The sequence below is a fragment of the Lissotriton helveticus genome, chromosome 11 (assembly GCF_964261635.1).
Source record: "Lissotriton helveticus chromosome 11, aLisHel1.1, whole genome shotgun sequence".
NCBI classification, from domain to species: Eukaryota; Metazoa; Chordata; class Amphibia; order Caudata; family Salamandridae; genus Lissotriton; species Lissotriton helveticus.
Window position 1 is genome coordinate 171,248,463 of NC_136072.1, and position 22,806 is coordinate 171,271,268.

The window sequence follows — 22,806 nt, forward strand, 5'->3', positions numbered from 1 at the left end:
GGCGTTCGACGCCGAGGAAGAAGAGGTCGACATCGCGGAGGCGGCGTTCGACGCCGGAGTCAAGGAAACGTCCTTCGACGCCGGAAAAGCGACGCTCGACGTCGAGCAGACGGAGGTCGACGTCTGGGAGTCGGTCAGGATCTCCAAAGCGTCGCAAGAGGGATTCTAGTCCCAGGAGTCACACTGCTTCCAGTGGGGGACGCAAGAGGAAGCGGTCTCCGGCTGAAGGGGCGGGCTCTCAGCCCCCTTCGCCTAAAGGATCACAGGGCACGGTGTACTCTGCGGTGTACACTCCTTCTCGGCCTCGGTCGACGCATACACCTGTTCCTAAGGCGGTCACTCCTCCTCATCTAGGTAATCAAAAGAAGAGTGACCATAAAGATAAAGTATATAAAGGAGGTGGGTATCGCACGTGAAGTCTGAGGCCAGTTGTAAGTGGTCCGATGGTAAGACCAAATTTCAAGAAAGAATACACTGTTTTTTCAGGAAACCCTCACTCACCCTAGTGGTGACATGCTTCATCATCGGGTCCACCGGGAGAGATCGAATACCTCCCCGGTGTGCTGCGACGCCAGGAGACTGCGGAGCAGGTTTTTGTGTGAAGATGAAGTGTGAAAAAATATACTGAGGTTAAAAATGTCAGAGGTTGTACCAAACAAAACTTTATTCATTGGTCAACCTGACATATTAAAAAAGCCTCTATGGGGAGTACTTTCGCTCCTAGCGTAGCGGGGTTGTATGTTTATGATTACGAAACAAAGCATATCCTACCACCTACCAACCCTTTTGCCTCCTCCATAGGATTATGGAGGAGGTATATTGACGATATTCTTTTACTATGGACAGGGACGGAAGCCAGTCTTCTGCAATTCCTAGAATGGGTCAATACTCTGGATCCTTTCTTGAAGTTCACCAATAACTTCAGTAGGGAATCAATCGTCTTCCTTGATGTGGTAATTAAAATAGAGGGCACCTCTTTCACAACTTTGACTCACCATAAACCAACGGCGAAAAACAATCTCCTCGACTTTAGGAGTTTCCATCCAAGACCTTTAAGGGAAAACTTGCCCTACGGGCAATTCCTACGGCTGAGAAGAAATTGTAGTAATATTAACGACTACAAGGAACAGGCCAAGGAATTAACAGACAAACTAACACAGAGGGTATCCCAAAGGAGTATTGAAAAAAGGCCAAACTAGAGCACGAAATCAACCCCGAGAGGCACTACTAGAGGACAATGTGAGGACAACCACGGAAACACCACTCACGTGTGTAACCACCTACAGTACCCTCTCAGATACAGTGAAAAAATCCATTAATAAAAATTGGAGAACTATCAGCAGCAATTTCAGCAACTGGGAAAAACCCCTTTTTTCTTTTAAAAAAGGCAGGAGCATTAAAGATGCTTTGGTAAATACAAGACCATTGACAGCTCCCAGTGCAAACACAGCAACCAGGTCTATCACAGATGCTTGGCACCTACCCCCAGTTACGGGTCATTTTCCATGCACAGACTGCAGTGTCTGCCATCTGACCACTCATTCGAAACAACTAAACTTGGAACCAGGAAAAGTGTGGACACAGAAATCCCACACAAACTGCAATTCAACAAACGTGATTTACCTGATCACCTGTCCCTGCGCGAAACGCTACGTGGGGATGACCACCAGAAAAGTTAAGACACGCATCGGGGAACATCGTAGCAATATTCGATGCAAAAAAATCACCACAAAACTCAGCGAGCACTTCCTGCAAACCAACCATACTCCAAATGACATGACCTGGACAGTGATCGAACAGGTCAACTGTGTAAAAAACAGAGAAAACATTTTGTTCGAAAAAGAGCAGCGCTGGGTCTATCGACTCAGCACCCATATAAATGGGCTTAATGACCAAATTCCGTGGACTAGCGTCCTAAAACACTAAAAACTATCCTGAGTTCTTTTATTCCCTCCTTGAATGAAAATACCATGACCACACGTGTTGAGCGCTTTTATTTAAATTCATTCATGAACATATTCCCATGTTAACAACCTGATTCAGCTAAAACCTGACCAGATTTTTGCTGCCCATTTAAGTCTTCGTCTATACTGGGTAACATATGCTGGACCTTGCGCTTTCCGCATTGTACAAACACCAGCCATGCAACATTCTATGCTTGCGTTCCATTTCAGCTTGCGTTCCAAGCCTCGTTGTCATCCCAGTCAATCTCTCACGTGATCTCGTGAGCGCTTAGACAACATCCCGGTGAATCAAGGGCGGACCCCGCCCTTCCTTAGATCAAAGCTTGCGCTTCAATGCAAGCCTCGCTTTCAAGACCTCTCACGAGATTACGCGAGTACCTTCCTTCGTCCACCCTTGGCTTAACGTTTTTGGGCTCCAAGCCTCCCTTTCATGTAAGGCGCCTGATTGGCCCGCACGCAGCCACCGCCCTTTATACGCCTCGCTCGCCCGTCGCAATGGATCCACGAGATCCAGCGAGGGTGAAGCTAGGTGCCGAGCGGGTGCTGAGCGTTGCGGGCGTAAGAGACCTTACTTTGGAGACATCATTCTAACCAGATAAGTTGTATGAATGGAATCCTGCCAGTTCTAAAATTCTCCTTTGTGTGTATTTGTTTCTCTCTCCCCCTTATTTACAGGGTGTGCCATTGTCGCTCCCACCCCCCTCCTGTGTTCTATGGGGCGTGGATCTATTTCTTTACAAGTGAGGACATTCATCCTATATCTTGTATTTTGTGTTGTGTGCGTGGGTAATGTATATACCACGGCCAGCAGTGTCACGGCGCATCGCACCGGGACGCTGCCTCAACGTTGCTTTTCCCTCGGGGTCCATTCCCTGACACCCCACCATAGGTAGCAAGATATTTCTTGTACTTCCTCACAAGTAGACTTAGACATGACTAGTCTGCCTGTTTAGCCACTGTTGCTATACCACACATATGCAACAGACTGCGCTGAATAGATTTAATCAGCGTTAGTTGAGGCCCCTCCACTTCGGATTTCGGCATGAGTTCAACTACGCAACCCAGACATACCGGCCACGGCCCTTGATAGGTATGCTAGCACGTGTCAAGCCACAAAGTCACTCTTTATGGCCACTGTACATATGCACAAACCAATGATACGATATCTTTGTGTTTATGTTTGTATTTGTCTGTCTGTCATTTTTTCTACCTACAGACTCCTAGGTTCCTCGCAAAAGAGGTAAAACCCCACTACTTATGAGTTTGTTTCTTTTTCTTTTTGCACCAATTTACACATAGTGCTATTTTTAACTTTCACGACCATTGGCAGGGCGGGCCTTAGCGCGCCCCTCCTGTCATTGGCACACTCGCTTACCGGTCCTGATGAAAGCCCAGTAAAGTAAAACATAAAAACGGGCAGAAACATGTTGACCTTCTTTACAGGGTAAACACCAGTATAAAGTAATTGGCTAGTTTCCCTTCACATATCTCATTTTTTAATATGTCAGGTTGACCAATGAATAAAGTTTTGTTTGGTACAACCTCTGACATTTTTAACCTCAGTATATTTTTTCACACTTCATCTTCACACAAAAACCTGCTCCGCAGTCTCCTGGCGTCGCAGCACACCGGGGAGGTATTCGATCTCTCCCGGTGGACCCGATGATGAAGCATGTCACCACTAGGGTGAGTGAGGGTTTCCTGAAAAAACAGTGTATTCTTTCTTGAAATTTGGTCTTACCATCGGACCACTTACAACTGGCCTCAGACTTCACGTGCGACACCCACCACCTTTATATACTTTATCTTTATGGTCACTCTTCTTTTGATTACCTGTATATTGCTTGGGGACTAAGAGTGCCCTAAAACCCTCTCTCTCCTTTTGTTGAGATATACTCCTCCTCATCTGCCTGAAGAGGATCCTCCGACACTGCCTCCACTTCCAGCGGACGACCCGCCGCCACCGGTCCATCCGCGTGGGCCGGCACCGCAGCCGAAGGTTCCTCCGCCGAGGTCCACTTCGCTGCCGTTTTTGCCTGTACCTCCCAAGGGGACTCCTAAACCTGCACCCAAGGAGGCTCCGAGGGGGACCCCACCACGGAAACCGGTGGGGAGGCCACGGACTGGCAGGTCTCGCTCTCGCTCTCGCTCTGGGAGGCGGGACAGGTCGCGACACAGATCATCCACGCGGTCGAGACGCCGCCATAGGAGGTGCGAGTCTCGCTCCCGCACGGGATCCTCTGGTTCCAGGGAGCGTTCCCCTACCCTGTCAGGATCACCGGATACGAGGGTGTCCCCAATTGATGACCTGGTGGCGTTCCAGGATGTCCTCTTGAGGGGCGCTGCGAAGCTGGGCATACCCCTGACGGTGCCCACGCCGAAGACGTCAGTGATCTTTGAGACATTGCACCAAAAACACTCGTCTCGCCCTCTCCTGCCTCTGGTACCGGGCCTGGAGGAACCAGCTATGGATCTTTTCCTCACCCCAGCGGTGGCAAAGGCGGCGCCATCTAGGTTGCTGAGGAAATACCGGGCCCCGGATTCGGATCCGGCGTTTCTGAGAGCGGAACCCCCTCCGGACTCCGTCATTGTGACGGCGGCACGCAAACAACATGCCTCCGCTCCGTCATCCACGGTCCCCCCGGATAAGGAGTCCAGGTGGATGGATTCGGCAGGGAGGAAGGTCTGTGGAACAGCCGCCACCTCCATGAAGGCTGCGAGTGCCACGGCGCTGTTGGGTCGGTACGCCCGCGCCCTCTGGGACTCCCTTGAGCGTTTTGCGGAGCACTTGCCTCGTGAACAGCGTGAGGATTTTCAGGAAGTGCTGAGTGAAGGGATGCTGGTGGCCAACCAGATCATCAGTGCGGCAGCGGACTCTTCCCTGTTGGCTGCTCATGGGTTTTGCCATGGGGTCAACCAGAGGCGTCACGCCTGGCTCCGTCTTACGTCCCTGAAACCGGACGCACAGCAGAGGGTGGCCAACCTGCCGTTCTCCGGCAAGTCTCTTTTTGGGCAGCATGCGGACGACGAGATGGCCCGCATGAAAGCGGAGGCCGAGACGCTCACGGCGGTGGGCCTCGAGAAGCCTAAGGAGACGAAGAAGCCGTACCGCCCTTTCCAACGGCGGTCCGGTGGACAAGGCCGTGGACGTGGCCAGGCTTCGGGACATTCGCAACTGCAACAGCAGTTCCGTAAGCCGTTCCAGAAGCGCCAGAGGGGCAGGGGAGGCCAGCAGTCGGCTCCGGCGCCCAAGGGCCAGGCCGGGTCTAGGCCCTAGGAACTTACTTCCCCCGGATCCGTTACCCACTCCGGTAGGGGGAAGCATCCAATTTTTTCTGGCAGAGTGGAGAAAAATTACTCAGGACAAGTGGGTGCTGAATATTGTTTGCAATGGATACAGTCTTCGGTTCACCAGCCCGCCTCCATCGATTCCTCCGGTCAGCTCGCGCTTTCAGCTGCTAGAGCTCCAGGTGGAGGCCGATACCCTGTTAAGGAAAAGGGCGATAGAAGACGTGCCTCTGTCCCAGAGAGGAAGAGGCCTGTACTCCCGGTTCTTCCTGGTTCGCAAGAAGGACAAGAACGAGTTCAGGCCCATTCTGGACTTGCGACAGGCAAACAAGTGGATTCGCAGGGAAAGGTTTCGCATGCTGTTGTTGCATCAGATTTATCCTCAGTTGCAACAGGGGGATTGGCTCTGTGCCATAGACCTACAGGATGCATACTTCCATGTGCCCATTGCACGCAAACACAGGAAGTTCCTGCGGTTCCAAGTCGGCACCAATCACTATCAATACACAGTACTCCCATTCGGACTGAAGTCTGCGCCGAGAACGTTCTCGAAGTGCATGGCGGTGGTGGCAGCGCACCTGCGGAAGAACAAGGTGTTTGTCTACCCGTACCTGGACGATTGGTTGATCAAGGCATCCTCCTTCTCGGAAGCGCGAGCACACTTCCAGAAGACGTGCGTTCTCTTGGACAAGCTGGGGTTGCACATCAACATGGCCAAGTCGGTCCCGACTCCGGTCCAATGCATACAGTACTTGGGAGCCTCCATCGATACGCTGTCAGCAAGCGTGTCTCCTTCGGAAGAGCGACGATTATCTCTCCTTCGGAAGGCTCAGGCTCTTATGTCGACTCCATCTACGACAGTGAGGACGGTGTCTTCTCTACTGGGTTCGATGGCCTCTTGTATCTTCCTGACGCCGCACGCACGTCTGCACATGAGACGGCTGCAGGAGTGCTTGGAGGACCAGTGGGATCAGAGGAAAGGATCCTGGGACGATAGGATACGACTGTCTCTGCATGCTCTTCAGTCTCTGAAGTGGTGGTGTTCGGCGGAGAATCTCCTCAGAGGGGTTCCTTTTCACAAGGGCATTCCCACGCAGACTGTCGTGACGGATGCTTCTCTCCTGGGATGGGGAGCGCACTCCGGGACTCTGCAGATTCAGGGAACGTGGTCTCCGGTGGAGGCCACTTATCACATCAACTTCCTGGAACTCAGAGCTGTTCACTTGGCACTGAAGGCCTTTCTTCCGTCCTTCCAGACCAGCTCCCTGCTTGTGCAAACGGACAACACTACCACGATGTACTACCTCAACAAGCAGGGGGGCTCGAGATCTCGCACTCTGTCACAGGAGGCGCAGGTGATCTGGCTCCTGGCCAGAGGACTGACGATAACGGCTGCCCATCTGCCAGGTGTGCAGAATGTTCAGGCGGACGAACTCGGCAGACTCATTCAGGAAAACCACAAATGGGTCATAAACGACGAAGTACTGGGAGAAGTCTTCGCAAGGTGGGGAACTCCAGACGTAGATCTGTTCGCCACCGCCGAAAACAGCAAATGCCGAGACTTCGCCTCCAGGTACTACCAGCCGGGGTCGCTGGGGAATGCGCTATGGATCAGCTGGTCGAACAGCTTTCTGTACGCTTTTCCACCCATTCCCCTGATTCCGGCGGTACTCATCAAGCTGGCCCGGTCCAGGGCTCGGATGATTCTCATTGCCCCGGAGTGGCCCAGGCAGTGGTGGTTCACGGACCTGCTTCACCGATCTCTCCTTCCTCACATTCGGTTGCCGTGCAGGCCGGACCTTCTCACGAAGTTCGGGGGGCGGATGTTACACCCCAGCCTCTCGTCTTTGAGTTTGGCGGCATGGCTCCTGAGATAGTGCAGTATGGACATCTGAATCTGCCCGAAGATTGCATGGACATACTGAAGGAGTCTAAGAAACCTTCCACTAGGACTTCATATGCTTACAAGTGGAAGAGGTTTTGTATCTGGTGCCAGTCTAGGAACCATGACCCTACAACCTGCAAGGAAGATGTCATTCTTCCTTACCTTTTACATTTGGCGCAGTCTGGCCTTAATGTTCATTCCATTAGGGTTCATCTTGCTGCGTTGACTGCCTACAGGAAATGCCCTTCACAGACTTCTTTTTTCCAGATCCCTGTGATCAAAGACTTTCTGGAAGGATTGAAGAAGGTGTTCCCTCCTGTCAGGCTTCCCTCGCCTTCATGGGAATTGAATGTGGTGCTGTCCAGATTGATGAAGGAGCCTTTTGAACCCATTCACAAGGCTTCGTTGCAGCACCTGTCCTGGAAGGCGGCGTTCCTCGTGGCCATTACATCGGCCCGCAGGGTGAGTGAAATTCAGGCGTTGTGTTGTACTGAACCTTATACTGTGTTTCATGCTGCTAAGGTTGTGATGCGTACTCACCCTAAATTTCTTCCCAAGGTTATTTCTGATTTTCATGTCAACCAGACCATAACTTTACCTACGTTTTTTCAGAATCCTTCCTCTCCGGCGGAACGATCTTTGCATTCCCTGGATGTTAGGAGGATGTTGAAATTTTATCTGGATAAGACCAAAGATATTCGTAGGTCAGACCAATTGTTTGTCAATTATGGATCAGTCAGGACGGGTCTTGCTACCTCTAAGCAGTCCATTTCTAGGTGGATTGTGTCCTGCATACAGCTGTGTTACCACAAAGCTAATAAGACCTTAGGAGGTAAGCCTAAGGCTCATTCCACCAGGGGCAAAGCTGCCACGACAGCCTTGCTCCGTAATGTGCCGATTGCAGAAATCTGCAAGGCCGCCACTTGGAAGTCGGTTCATACCTTTGCTAAGCATTACTGCCTGGACTCTGATGCCAGGGCAGACGCTCAGGTTGGGCAGGCTTCGCTGCGGAATTTGTTCGCACAGTAGTGGCATTATGTTCTTCCTCCACCGCCGCTTTGGTGTGGGGATGGGCTTGCCATTCTATTCACTAGATTATGACTATACACAGAGATCCCCTACTACAGAAGGAGTAGTTTCTGTTCTGTAACTCCAGTTCTGTAGTAGGGGTATCTCTGTTATAGTCATAAGCGCCCGCCCTCCTCCCCGGTGGAGAATTGTTCATGTAAGTAATGCTACAGGTCTGGCGTTTTTACGCCTTCAAAAAGAACTGAAGTCAGTGGGACCTGCTATGCATTCTGGGATACTGGGAGAAGGTTCTAGAAGGTTTCCTTAAAGGCACAGTATCCTGTTTAAACCACATAATGGCAGCCTATGGGGCTTGTCTGTCCAGGCCTTCCTCTCTATCATTCTGAGGTTTTTTTTTGCAGTAAAAGCATGGGAAATCTGGACAGGCTTTGCTGTTTGTGGATTTTTGGTGGAATTTCTAGTTGAAGTACTGGACAGTGTAGCCTGTGGATATAGGCTGCATTATTTGTCTTTAAATTTTCTCTTAAGTGTCTTTGCAGTTCTGCAATTTTTTGACAACTTAAGAGATTATTTTTGATTGCCGGGGTCCACGCACATGGGCGGGACTATTCACTAGATTATGACTATAACAGAGATACCCCTACTACAGAACTGGAGTTACAGAACAGAAACTACTCCTTATTACTGAAACCAAGCTACTAGCAGATATGGGTGAGGTAGAAAACTTTAGCTTACTAAATCTAGTACCCCTTGAGGAGACCATCCACATTCAAGCTACACCTGGCAATTCAGAGGATCCATCACAAGGCTTACCGTTAACAGTTACGCATTCACAGGAGGACAGTATAGCCCACCTAAAAATGAATGACCTGCCAAACCTCTATTTAACTTTCTCTGTTCTATATTGGAATGTGGCTGGTCTTCGCACGAAGACCAATCTTCCGACATGGTTAGACACAGTTAAACCCCATCAGATATTATGCTTACAGGAGACATGGTCCACTATGCCTGTACGCTTACTAGGCTTTAAAACTTATTACGTTCTTGCCAGTCCCAGTACCTCAGGGAGACCCAAGGGTGGTCTTGCACTTTACGTAGCAAATAATCTACCATAGGTGGATGCAAATATCGTGAAGTGCAATATGAACTACCAAATTTTAAGGGTTATTTTCAAAAAATGTGTCACGATCTTTTTTGTTAACTTCTACAACAATCTTTCTCAGGTAGACTGTGCAAACACTCTGACCGAAATAACATTTCTTTTGAACGAACAGCGGATCAAGATTATCACCAAGACATGCTATTTGATATGGGGAGGGGATTTCAACATGTCACTATGTACTAACTGTAAGAACGGTAATTGTGGCTTAATGGATGCTAATGGCTCTTCGCTAACACATTACCACCATACAAAGGAAGGTAACTGTCTGAATGACCGTTTATTTTCTCTAGAAATGGATTTTGCAAACGATTTAGTCGAACCGCCCGTCGACTTTAAGCCAACATTTCATGGGAGGGGTTGACAAGTGTAATCGACTACATACTTTGTTCTCAAAGCTTAAAGGGCCAAATGACTAATTTTACCACAGGTTCTGACTCCAGTAGTGACCATTTTCCTAATAGTGTTTCATTAATATTTCGAAATGTTCCTTCTCAACCTGATAACCCGAGTCTATTGAATCAACAATCATTGACTATGGACAAAACAAATGGGTTTTCAGTAAAATGGGCTAAAATCGACCCAGCTGAAATTTTGAGCATAGTCGTAAGTAGAGCCCTACCCTGGTTGAATACCTGTCTGGCTCTTGACTCTTCTCCAAAGTTGATTATCGACAGTTTTCTGGAAATTGTTAGAATAATACGGGAAGAGCTGACTAGCAACCAAAAGTCTAAGAAGCCAAAAACTAATGGCTGGTTTAATTTAGATTGTCGCAAAGCCCTGAATAATTTAAAATCAGCCCTACACAAACCTGTAAGAGACCGTGAGGAAATTAAAACACTCAGAAAGGGTTATAACTTAGCTCTATACAATCGCAGGAAAGAAATTAAGAAAAAACTGTGGGCCCAACTTCATGAGAGTTGTCTAATAAAAGACAGCTCCCTGTTCTGGCGCACGGTTAAATCACCCTTTTTGGTTGATACCGCCACTGCCCGCCATCTTGACGTGGTGGTATCGGCCGAAGAGTGGGTAGCACACTTCTCCAAAATATTTGGTGGCTCACTTACACAGACCACCACTGAAGGTAGGGAGGATGGAAATGGTAGTACCAAACAGATCTATCCAATAGACCTAGTGTTTAGCCATGAGGAGGTTATGACTGCACTATCTTCCTCTAAGACTGGCCAGGCACCAGGCCCGGATGGGGTACCTCTGGACATCTTTGCATACTGTCCAGATCTTTGGACACCTCTTATCACTCAGGTTATGACTGCTGTTACACACGTAGGTCTAATAGATTCTTGGTCCACCTCAATTCTCCTCCCTATCTTTAAGAAGGGTGAGCGTAATAACCCAGCCTGCTACAGGCCGATCTCCCTCCTGGATTCGTTGGGTAAAGTTGCGGGTCGGTTAATCCTGGAGCGTCTCCAGGAATGGGCAACCACGAACAGCATCATGACCGACCTGCAATATGGTTTCCAGGAGGGCCTTGGCACTGTGGAGCAGGCTCTAAACTTAGTCCTTTTGATTGGCAAATATGTAAGAGCTAAAGGGGCTAACTTATACCTAGTGTACGTCGACCTTAGCGCAGCGTTTGATTGTGTCATCCATTCAAAGCTGTGGGCTATACTCTGCAAGCTAGGGGTCGACCCCCCCCTTATTAATTTTCTCCACGAACTCTACTCTGACGCCTCTGCTTGCGTCAGATATGGAGTGAATGGAGAATTATCACCATCTTTTTTTGTCAACAGGGGGGCTAGACAGGGCTGCGTCCTGGCTCCCTTCTTATTTAATCTGTACACAAATGGCCTAGAGGTGGCCATGCTTGAAGGGAGCCAGGACCTTCCAACTATTAAGCACCGCCCTATCCCTGCATTATTATATGCAGATGACTCTGTCATATTAGCAAGAACACTCAATCAACTTCAATTACAACTAAATAAGTACTGCGAATTTATGTCCTCCCTGGGTTTAAAAGTAAACAAAAACAAAACTTTTGTAATGCATATTGGGCCAAGGGCGAGGAAACCCAAACCAATAGTTATAGATAATGTCAGGTTGGAACGAACCAGTGTCTATCCATATCTAGGAATCCTAGTGGATAATAAACTAAGCTGGAAGCAAGGTTTAGTTAGTAAAAAATTGCTCTTTCAGAGAGCAACTTCAGCCCTAGTTTCCTTTTCAAGGAAATTGGGTAAGCCTGCTGCAGCTGAATTACTAAAAATTTACCACGCTAAATGCCATAGCATAGCGACCTACGGTGCAGGGGTCTGGGGGTACGCACCAGCTGAAGCCCTTCAAACAGTTGAGAACGGGTTTATAAAATATCTGCTGGCCGTACCTCAAAGTGCCACTACGTACGGCTGTCACATTGAGCTGGGAACCGATTATCTGATCGATAACATCAGGATCCAGCCGATCCTTTTGTGGCACCGTGTTTGGACCAAAACGCAGTGCCACCTAACCCGCTCACTCTTAACAGACTGTCTGGCCCTAGCTAATTGGCATAAAATTCCATGGCTCCAGTATGTAAAGAATTTCCTAGGCGATCTGGATCGTATTGTATATTTTTGGGATCCACCCGCGTTGATGAACATTACTAGGAAAGATTTGAAAAAACTCTGCCTCACCCACCTCAGGGAACTTAGTTTGACACAGGAAATAAGCAAACCCTCTAATGCTCATATTTTAACACTTCAGACTTCCTCGGGGATCCAGCCATACTTAACTTTTTATTTAAGTACTTACGACAAATATTTACTGACTAGGTTCAGATTTCATACATTTCATCACCTAGTTACATATCCGAAGCAGCAAGACTGGTCACATAATTTAATGAAATGCCCCTGTGATGGGATTTCGAATCAGTCAACAATCCACATAACTGTTCTGTAGATACTATACGATCCTACGTAAGCGCTGGATTCTCCCTGTACTGCGCACACTGGGCTTAAGATCATGTCGGCCCGCTTACTTGGCACTACAGTTCTTGGATTCCATACATAACGCAAAATGTGTAGCCGGCTTCTTAAAACTATGTCTAAAGACTCGGCGCACTGCCTGTGTGGTTTAGTTACCTGTGTTAAAAATTACTCTTATTGTTGAGTGCTGCTCATGGACCTCGATTCTAACGACAATTCTGTAACGAATATAGTAGAATTGCGCCCAAGACAGGGTGTAGACAAACTCGAGGCCCAGTTTACAGTTCTAATTGTATGTTATTTGTTAAACGAAGTTCTTTTTAATCTTTTCTTTTCTTTTTTTAAAGCATAAGGAAAAAATATGTGTATATAATGAATAGTGCTTTTATTAATTAAGATGTATTTAGAAACGTAGTCTTTTAACCAGTGTATGTACTTTTTATGGTTATGTAAATTGTAACCGAATAAAAGTTTTTATGACACTAAGGGTTGTGCTTTTGGTACTGGTGGGCGTCATGGAAGGCCCAATACAACACTGATCCTGGTGGGGCCTAGTTCTTCTAGGCGCGATGTTAGCAACGACAGATGTGGCTGAACACTGGTGGTCACCAGAAGCCCCAACAATGGAGTGGAAGGGGGGCATGGACCACTCCGCAGAATTGGAGTAACTGATTTATTTATCCCGAGGCTACCCCAGGAACCACTGGAATATTTGAGGGAAATGCTGGGGGATACAATGGCCTAGATACTACCACTGTGTGTAACTCAAGGGGTGAGGTGGGTTGAATGGGGGGACCTCCAGCATTGTGCATGAGAACTTCTGCAAAGGTTTGTAAAGTGTGCACCTATATGTGCCTACAAAATCAATTAAATACTGTTCTATATGTGTGATGCGAGGAGTATTTAACTCCTTATTATCGACATCAGTATTAAAGTCCTATTTATGCACTTATCCACGCCTAGGCAGTGGCCATTACGGGCTAAGGGAAGAAAGAACTGGTAACTGTTTTGTGCAAGAGACTAGCCTACTGGCAAAACGGTGCAGAACATGCCCAAATCTCCTTAGAAAGACGTCACTGGAAATGAGCACCTGCGCAAGGCCGCCCGGATTCTACCAAATAGAAAGGAAGAGGAGGCTTGGTGGACAACAGGGCAGGGGTATGAATAAAGCCCTTGCCAAAATGGCTGCCGAGCCGCCGAATTCCCTGCAAAGTGCATTGGGTACAGCCCAATCATGAATTATGATTTTGAAATATAGCAAATTTTAGAAGAGGTCGTGCATGTTCCTCGCTCAGAACGTTTTTGCACCACAGACCAGCAAATATATAATTAAATAGTATTCTGGGTGATTGAAAGCAAGGAAAAATAAAAAAAAAAGCACTAAAAACCGTCCCATCTATATTACTTACATTAACCCTGGCCTTATTACTATTATCCTAACCCTTCTTTCTTTTCGATGCGTTGCGTGGGTGTGTCCGGTAACTGTGAATGTATTTTATTTAGGAAAAATCACTAAAAACCGTCCCAGCTATATTACTAACATTAACCCAGACCTCATTACTATTACTCTAACACTTTTTTTCTTTTAGATGCTTTGCGTGGGTGTGTCCGGTGAATTTATGTAAGAAAGTGTCTATTATTTAAAATCGGAGCCTTAAAAGATACAGCAGCAGGTGGTTGTATTTAGATTTTAACATTGCCGTCTATTTGGCAAAAAGCGAGAAAGAGTTCTGAGAGAAGCGAGGCCGGCGAGCGCCCTCTGCTGGCGCGTGTGGGCACCGGCCGCTCGGGAGTCCCGTCGTTGGCTCTGACGGGAACGCGGTGTTTTATTTGTGTCGCGCGGACCTCGGGAGAGCGGACTCGGCGGGAAAGAGCTTTTCTCCCTGTTTAACGGGGCTGACAAGTTTGCATAAAGGTAGCCATTTGAAGAGGAATTTTACCCGGGCAGGCTGTTGACGTAAGTATGTTACTGAGGCAGCTTTTTTTATTTTTATTTAATGAGCACTTTGCAATTTCTCTCCATTTACATTAGCTTCTCTCTGCATGGTTAAGACGACGTTTTCGCACCACGATGTGTTTGTCATACAAGGTGTTGCACAACACCAATTCGTGACCCAAAGAGACTTGCAGAGAATATTAAATACCAGCCAGATTAGCTTCTGTGTGTTGGTGCAGCCTGCTTTTAAATGATGGATATGCAAGGTAATAGGAAAGTACTTATGTGTATTTATAAGGAATGCTTTCAGGATAAGTGCTGAAAGATAAGCTGCATTGAATCCATCAGCCCTTAAATACCTAATGTACAGAATCGATAACCCTGTAAGGTGCACTTCCCAGAACTCCAAACCCCTCAGGCTCTCACATGGCTTTGTATGTTTTTTTCTTCTAGTTGATGTACATTTGTGCAAACTTAATGTAGCTCTGCCTTAGGCTTTTTTGTATATTCTGATTGACAACATCAATATATAAGTATCTCAGTGTATCTGTTGAAATGCATGGTTGTGGTAAATGTGAATGTAATGTGAGTGTACTTCCGTCTTTTTTGTAATATTTTACCGAGAGTAGCATACAAACGATAATATGTCTGGTAGTGCTTTAAGGAGCTGTAGCAACAACATTCCTTCTGGTGCTGGCCGCCTGAGTCCCCGCCAGTGCGTGAACAGAAGGGGTTTCAAGAGTGACTGTCCGTTCTGGCACGCATTTCATCCTCGTGTTTGTTCTCTCTTTCAGAATACAGCCGCTTCGAAGCAAAGATCCATGATCTCCGGGAGCAGATGATGAACAGCAGTATCAGTTCGGGCTCGGGGTCTCTGCGCACCAGCCAGAAGCGCTCCCTCTACGTCAGGTAGGCCAGTGTGTTGCCACGCCTTGCTATAACATTACCTGCGCTCCTTTCTGCTGGCGCCTGCAGTCCCGGGCAGTGATGCTGGCGGTACACAGCACCGCTGGGCAACTGCGGATTCCCCTATGTTGAATTTAATGAGTACTTTAGGTGATGCTACGGGGTGCAGTATTTACAAGCGGCGTTTTTAATGCACTGCACCTCTTGACAACAGACACTGTGTCCCCCCCTCGTTCCAAGGTGTCTGAATCTGAGTGGTGCCGTGTTTTCCTAGACAAACACCAGCAGGTTTTACCTGTGGAAATGATTCGATTGAAATAAACCGGCGGAGTTTGACTGATGACAATATTCGGAACCCTGACTCGGTGTCAACTCCCTGCGGAGTCTCAGTGAAGCAGGGGGTAGGGCTGGAGCTCTCCAGATGGAGAGATACAAACTAAATGATATCACTAAAGAATCCGAGTCTATACTGCCCCCTGGTCTTTTGAAGACGACAAACCGAGAAGCATGCAGAAAGAGTTAGAGTGGAGAAGTGTGGCTAAGTGGTTAGAGCGGCAGACTCTGATGCAGAGGTCTGGCCCGGGACCAGGGTTCAATTCCCGCCTCGGCGGGTCTTGGGCTCAATTTCCTCGGACCTGATAATTCTCCCCTCGGTGCCTATTCTAATCATGGGTCTCACTCTGCAACTCTGGGCAATAGCTTGCTTAATCTCCACACCGGCCCCAACAGCGCTGGGATGCCTGGCTTCACCTTGGGGGTGCCTAGGAGTGGACATTTCACAGGGAAAAGCCAGGAAGGGTTCCACAGCGGTATGAGTACAGTGCCAGGGCGCTTTACAAGTACAAATTCATTTCATTCATTCATTTCAGTTAGTGCAGCGTTCTGCAGCACCAGGCCCGGACTGGCCATAGCGGGCACCGGGCAATCCCCCGGTGCGCCGCACGGGTGGGGGCCGTTTTTGTTACAGGGCCATTTTTGCAGCATAGCTGCAAAATCGTCCCTGTTCCAACAGAGCTCGGCGGCACCTCCGACCCCCCCGAGTGGGGGGGGGGGCGCGAGCACTTTGCCGGGGCCAGTTTTGTTTCCCAGTCCGGCCCTGTGCAGCACCCACGGGCCACAGAAGTGCATGTGCTGCACGTGGAATACTCACTCCTTCCCACCTCCCTCACTTCCGTGGCTAGATTCCTGCGGCAGTCCTGTGAAAGAGAGTCCAAGGAACAAGAACAGCCTTTCTCGGTTCTTGTGCTCAAAAACACTACAGAATAAACAGCTTTTATATTGTATTTAAGGTACTGGCTGGCTTGAGTCCACCAGCCGGATGGGATACATCCTCAGACATGTGGTCCAGGCAGTGGGGTGTGGAAGGGAAGAGTGGCCTGGAACAACTGGGAAATGAAGTACCCGATGATAATGTAGTCATCTTGGTACCCTTCTTTACACTGCATTCTCTGGAAACACATGTACCAGTGTGCACGTTTTCACCAGGGCAGCCCCCGACAAGGTGCTCTCACAGGGCAAGTTAAGCGAAAGCATTGTACAGCCGTAGTGAACAGGCTCCGCTTCCTTTGTGCCGTGTTTCCACTGACTCCAACAGTGTCCCTTACCTAATGAAGGAGTGCTAAAATATTAATTGTGCACAGATGTATCCCGGACGTTCCCATGGCAACGAACCAGAGTTAACGGGGAAGGCAACAGGCTGTAATGCTGGCACATAAGTCTTTCATTATTGGCGTACAGTGTGAAGTCCAACATTATCAAGTACAAAAAGGTTGTTTTACAGCATGCGGTGCACATATTCTCTGTAATATAAATAAAAGGGTTGCATGAGAAAAAATATTTCGAAATATATATCTTTATCAAATGTGCAGCCCAAAGAGGGTGGTAAAATAGTGTTTGAACTGAAAAAAAGCAGTCTTAATTGGCAAGTTCTATATATTTTTTCACCCAATTCCTACTGAAGCAATCCCTCCTAACTAGCATAGCTCTAAATGTTCTTTTAAATGTGCAAGAAAATAATTTTCAGTACCCCCAGAGTTAGTTATAAGAGTCAAAATACTGTATTGCACTTACTAAAATAAAATATTGTTTAATATGTGCATTGTGGGTTTCTTGTAGTGCTTAATTTGTAAATGAAAAAGTGCCGGTGGCCACAGGATTGCTGAGAAGCCCCCAATCCGTACTATCAAATGGCAGAGGTGTAGAATACTAAGGCTGCATATTCTTGATTCCACCTCTATCCACTTTCATCCAACACCAGACACTCCCTGGTCTAGTATCTTTTTCTTTCGTGTTATTTTTCCTTCTTATTTCCACCTTTTGTTTTTCTCTCTTGCACAAAGTTTGATGAGGAAAAATAAGTGCAGGTCCCCAAAACTGAGTGACAGTGGTCCCTGCCTGCAACAGCCGCCGGCTCAAATTATGGACTGCTTCCTCTTTGTTAGACAAGAGGACAATTTGTTCACGCTTCTGTGTAGTGCTTTATTTGTTCTCCATTTGTGACAGACTCCATTTGTGGTGGTTCTGTACAGTGTGGGGAGTTGTTGTCTTCTCTAGCAGCGCCATAGTCTCCTGCTACAACATAGAAGGCAAGGTGTGAGCACCCGCTGGTCACCCTTATCTACCTCCTCAACTTTCACTCTTTATAACCTAGGTCAGACCAATGTCGTAACATTGTGGTTATTCCATTTTTTTCCCAGATACTCGCTTTCAGGACAGAAATTAATGCATGAAAGTTTGCTGGCCGCCCACTCTGGGCTTGTTGTTTTCCCCTCAACTACACCACCCGTTCCCATTTAGATCCTCCGTCATCCCATAGTAAATAGAGCTGTCCACAGATACATCAAATCCATGCAGAAAATATCATCCCCCTCAACGGTTTTCCTCTATGAACTCCGACGCGACATAACCAGGGTGAAAGAGAATGAAGACAAAAACTGCCCTTCCGAACGCTTCAGATTTGTGTACTTAATGAAATACAGAGGATGGGTTCTGACATTTAGTATCTTTGTTTTGCGTTTCATAAAGAGTGGGCAAAATATGTTCACAAACAAGCTGTGGAAATGTTCTTAAGTGGAACTTGTTAAATCACACATTTTGCCCTTAACTGTATGACTCCTCGCCCATGTCAAGATTGACAATTCAGTATTTGTGTTGCTGTCAGTCATAGGAGAAACGGGTAGACCTTATTTTACACTCTTTGTAAAGTGTCCAATAACCAAAAGAAAGGAGAATACATTGTAGCAGAGTTCTCTTGGCTTTTAAAATAGTATTCTAGCGCACTATTAACAGGTAAACCATCCAGTAAGGGTACTGTGTCCTGGCTACAGGAGAGAACCTATAACATGCCAGAGGCATTACCTAACCATATGAGCCAGAAGCATGAGGTTTCTAATGCTATTAGAACACGTGTTAAATTTATATATTTTTTTTAAAGTGTCAGGCCGAAAGTTTTCTTAAGCATCTAGTGCTGCCTAATGCTGGGGTTGGCCAATTCCAGAGCTCCCACGTTTTAAAACTACCTTATTCATCTTTCGTCCATCACCCTACACCTCCTGTCTTTTTATGTTACACTTGAAGGTTCTTTTTTCTTTCCTGCTTTCTCCCTTTGTACAGGTTTTAATATTTCCCTAGCAAGTTTATTTCTCCCTTTTCTGCATTTGACTTTCTTCAAAGTCTGATGATGCAAACTAACTCCCCTAAGGTTTGCCCACTACCGTCAACTATCTGCATAAACTAAGCACTGATTAGAAAGTTCCATCCACTAACGGTAGATATCCTAATATAGACAGAAACACAAGAATATTTGTTGGCCATACAGGTTTCAAATGACCTGTTTGTAAAGCTCCATACACTATACTCCATGAAAAACGTTGTTCGGGGAATGTAAACTCACTCAGTGTCTCATTACCTTCCTTGGTTGTTGTTTCTTATAACATTAAATGACCTTTGGATTTTTCATGTAAGTGAATAGTAACAGTATTTTTTTGTGGATTTCAGAGCACTTTTTGACTATGACAAAACTAAAGACAGTGGCTTGCCCAGCCAAGGCTTGAACTTTAATTTTGGTGATATCCTACATGTTGTCAATGCTTCTGACGATGAATGGTGGCAGGCCCGGCAGGTGATGCCGGATGGAGAAAGTGAGGAGATTGGAGTTATTCCAAGCAAGCGGAGGTAAGCAAATGCGAGCAGCTTGAAAGAAAATAATCTTTCCTAAATTGTGAAACAGAAACACAGCCTCATGGGGGAACATGTTACATTTTTAAAATATCAGAGAAATTATTAGGTGAGCCGTAGAGAATTATTATCATCACCAGTGTAACAGGATTACTTTTGCAAACAGCCTGCCAGGGATTCAATGTAAAAATCATAGTCTTAATATGTTCTGGGTAATTAGTTTATTTTAGAAAAAAATGAACCCATGCTGCACAAGGCTTAATAGAAATTATTTGATAAATGATTTAAAGCGAACGTTTGTAAAGTTAGATTTAAAGTGATTTCACTCTGAATGCTAATTCTGAGGGGAGATGGGGTACCTAATGTTTCAGTCACTATCCTTTTCTTAAGTTCTTTATAGTTCTCCCAAGTTATATTGGTTATATTTTACTCAACTTTATCTTTCACAACAGACTGGGTCGCTTATTGGATGTTTATAATTGATTATTTTTGTTTGGTATATAACATACAATTATTGTTAATCTTAGTACTAATAACAGACTGACGAATAACTGGCAAACATGATGTTCAAAAGGTGCCTGAAGAGCAGAGCTTTGTTAGGTTCTTTTGCTGACTGAGACCTTTCTAATGGAAATCACCTTTATGCTTTAGAGCCGAACGCATCCACACATTTTCCATCCTTGCTCCATCCCCTATGAACATCCGTTTGGTTAGTGCTGTTAGGGCAGTATAGGCATTCCGAAGGCCAAGGCGGCTCACGAAGAGAGGCGCAGTGATCAGAAGAGCTGAAATCTGCTTTTATTCTATCAACTCTTCTCGCTGACCTTCAGCCAACAGTCCTCTTGTCCTCTGCTTCAACATTGGTGCTTGTCGTTTTCAACTGCTTAGGAGTGGTGTGGAGGAACTTAAAACAACACCTACCCACATGCATGTATCTGTTCTCACTGTTTGTGTTGTCCTGCCTACTAGTATCCTGGTATCACATCGGCTCCTGCCACTTTCTCTAATACATCTAAAAGACATTTGTTAACAACAACCAAAAGTTACTTGGTGTCTACAAGCCAAATATCAGTGCCCTGACTTAGAGTTGTCCCACAAACGAAGATCCTCTTCTTTCTTGAGGAATTTCTAAATGCTGAAGAAAAAAAAAAACAACAGCAGGATAGTTCCACCCAAGGATTCTAGTTTGGATTTAGCACTTCCTATAGATAATGCTTCACTTAGTATCAGCCAATGGACATTACTTAGTCCATTGCGGTCCATCGTATTTTTGTCCGCTATTCCACTCCTGACGAGACCAGTCATATGCAAATCAAACTAGGTATTGCTCCAAAAGGAGAACAGACTGCCCAAACTTCCAGACCAGGTTTCCTCTAGATGGGAACACAAGCACCCCCCAGATTGCTTTCGTCCTAATTGGGGTTCATTTGTGGGGTGCTGCTTGAGCCCTTTGGCATAGTGAACATCGGACCTCAATCAGGACACACCTGTTGCAGTTACAGAGTCTCATTTAGAGAAACAAACAGAGGTGCGTGGAATGCTTGAATTAATCTCAGCAACTGGGAAATACTTGCTAATGTATTCTTACATTGTTTTTTACGCCACTGTCCCACTTTAGAACAGATATATGCAAACCAGTTTTGGTCTTGCACCAGTGTGCTTACTGTGCCATTGGATTGTAGCTGGAGCCAGAAAGGCAGACAGTGGTGTGAGGTTGAAAGTGTTTCTGACTAGAGGGATGACCTGGCCTGGCAGTACATGCTCGGCTATTCCTATTAGAGCTTGACCGAGTTTGATTTACACATGGCTGTTTTTTGTCCGTGTGAACTTGGGTGCAAAAACTACTTTGAATCCGACCTATGGTCTATATTGTTAGGCTAGTACTTATTCCCTTTTCTGCCCTTCCCAGAATAGGAATTCATGACTTGGCTGCCATCACGTCCATGTGGGGTGAAAATGATGCAGACTTGACATGCTTTTAGATTTGAATCACTTCTCAAATTAAAGGCACATTTATCATGGTGGTTGTTTCATACAAGAGGGATCTGTTTTGTATGATCTTCTTAGCCATTGCATGAGTACATTGTTTGTATTAAAAGATCAGTATTTTAATATTACATATCAAATAAACATTTTGCAACACTGAAAAAATGATCTGTCATGTTTCTCGGCAAACATTTACAAGAGAGAGCACAATCATTCTCATCTCTACTCAGTTAGGTCCCCTCCAGCTCAGAATATGGAACCCATGTTCACTTGATTTATGGACGACGTAAAGATAATGATGGCAGATGGTGGAGCTTTGACATGACGTGGCTTCCTAGCAGTAGTTCCCGCAGTCAACCATACCACCCTCCTCGTCACACTATAAGATCTCTGCATTCAGATGCAGCCCTCTGTAAGCAACAAACATGTACCACATGTGATGGATGTAATGCTTGAATGGCTTCCAGTGGCTTCGCCATTACTTGGGCCACTATCCATCCCATTTGTTTTTGCCCACAATGCCACTGTAGACAGATACCTTCAATAGGCAAATCATTCTTCCTTGTGATTCAAAAGCAACAGCCGCGCCAGGTCACCTCCAGACCGGAACACAAGCAACACCAGACTAAGTTTGTGGAAGGGCTCTTTAGTCACAACATGTGCGATTTGGAGGGACTGGAGTTTGTGTGGAAGGCATCGGTAGTTATAATGGCATTTTTCTGCATACTTACCAGTATATATGGCCCAATTTGAAATATCCAAGATCTGGAAAGCGCAGCCATAGCCAACTTTCCAACCCAAGCCTGGAAATCGGGCAGACTGCAATACACAAACCTCCCATGAATAAGTTGAATGGTAACCATCAGCCCTGTAGAACTGCAGGATTATGTATATCAGTGAGTTCTGAAGCCTCTTTTCCTTCTGGTGAACACTCACACGAAATCCACACTATATATTTTACAAGGCTTTATAAAAAAAATGAATGTTGTAATGTAGTGCAGATTATATGAATAGATTTTATTATGTAAATAAGCATAATGGTATTAAAACAAACTATTAAAACAATATATTCAAATTAATTGCAACATTGTTGATGGTGGTCTTTAAATCAAGGCGTTGAATGTTTAAACCTAAATTATGATGAAGTCCTTTTTCCAGACCCTAGGTAAGCCGCCTTATCACTAACGTGCGCATTTGAGTTTTGTTTGGTGGCCTCCGAAAGACATACCATGGGTCTATAACAAAGATGTTTTCAGTCAGCTACTGTGCTTTGAGATGGTTGTAGTCCGTTCTGTGTTGGTGTTTAAAGCGGATATTGTGTATATAACTCCTGGTTCTAGGTCTGTGTCCTTCAGTTAGGATCTTTCCCATACACAGCTCACACAAGGCTTTCATGGACAGCTTAAAATTTGTCGTTATCAGGCGTAAATAACCATCTCTGGTTATCATGAACAAGGCTAAACCTTGTGATTAATGGTGTGAAACGAAGGTTCTGCATACAAATTCGTTAGCAGATTCACACTAATAGATATGCTTGAACTATTGGGGCACTGTCA

At 46.1% G+C, this 22,806-nt stretch overlaps 1 protein-coding gene across 14 annotated transcripts in view; it reads left to right on the forward strand.

The window, feature by feature from the left end:
- The window catches only part of DLG1 (discs large MAGUK scaffold protein 1), a 1,315,748-nt gene that overhangs the window by 1,041,081 nt on the left and 251,861 nt on the right, over nt 1-22,806 (forward strand). For all 14 annotated transcript variants that reach the window (XM_078666465.1, XM_078666467.1, XM_078666469.1 and 11 more), the window contains 2 exons: nt 14,977-15,091; nt 19,085-19,261. In XM_078666465.1, coding sequence (XP_078522591.1) covers nt 14,977-15,091; nt 19,085-19,261 — 292 coding nt within the window. The remainder of the gene's footprint in view (nt 1-14,976; nt 15,092-19,084; nt 19,262-22,806) is intronic.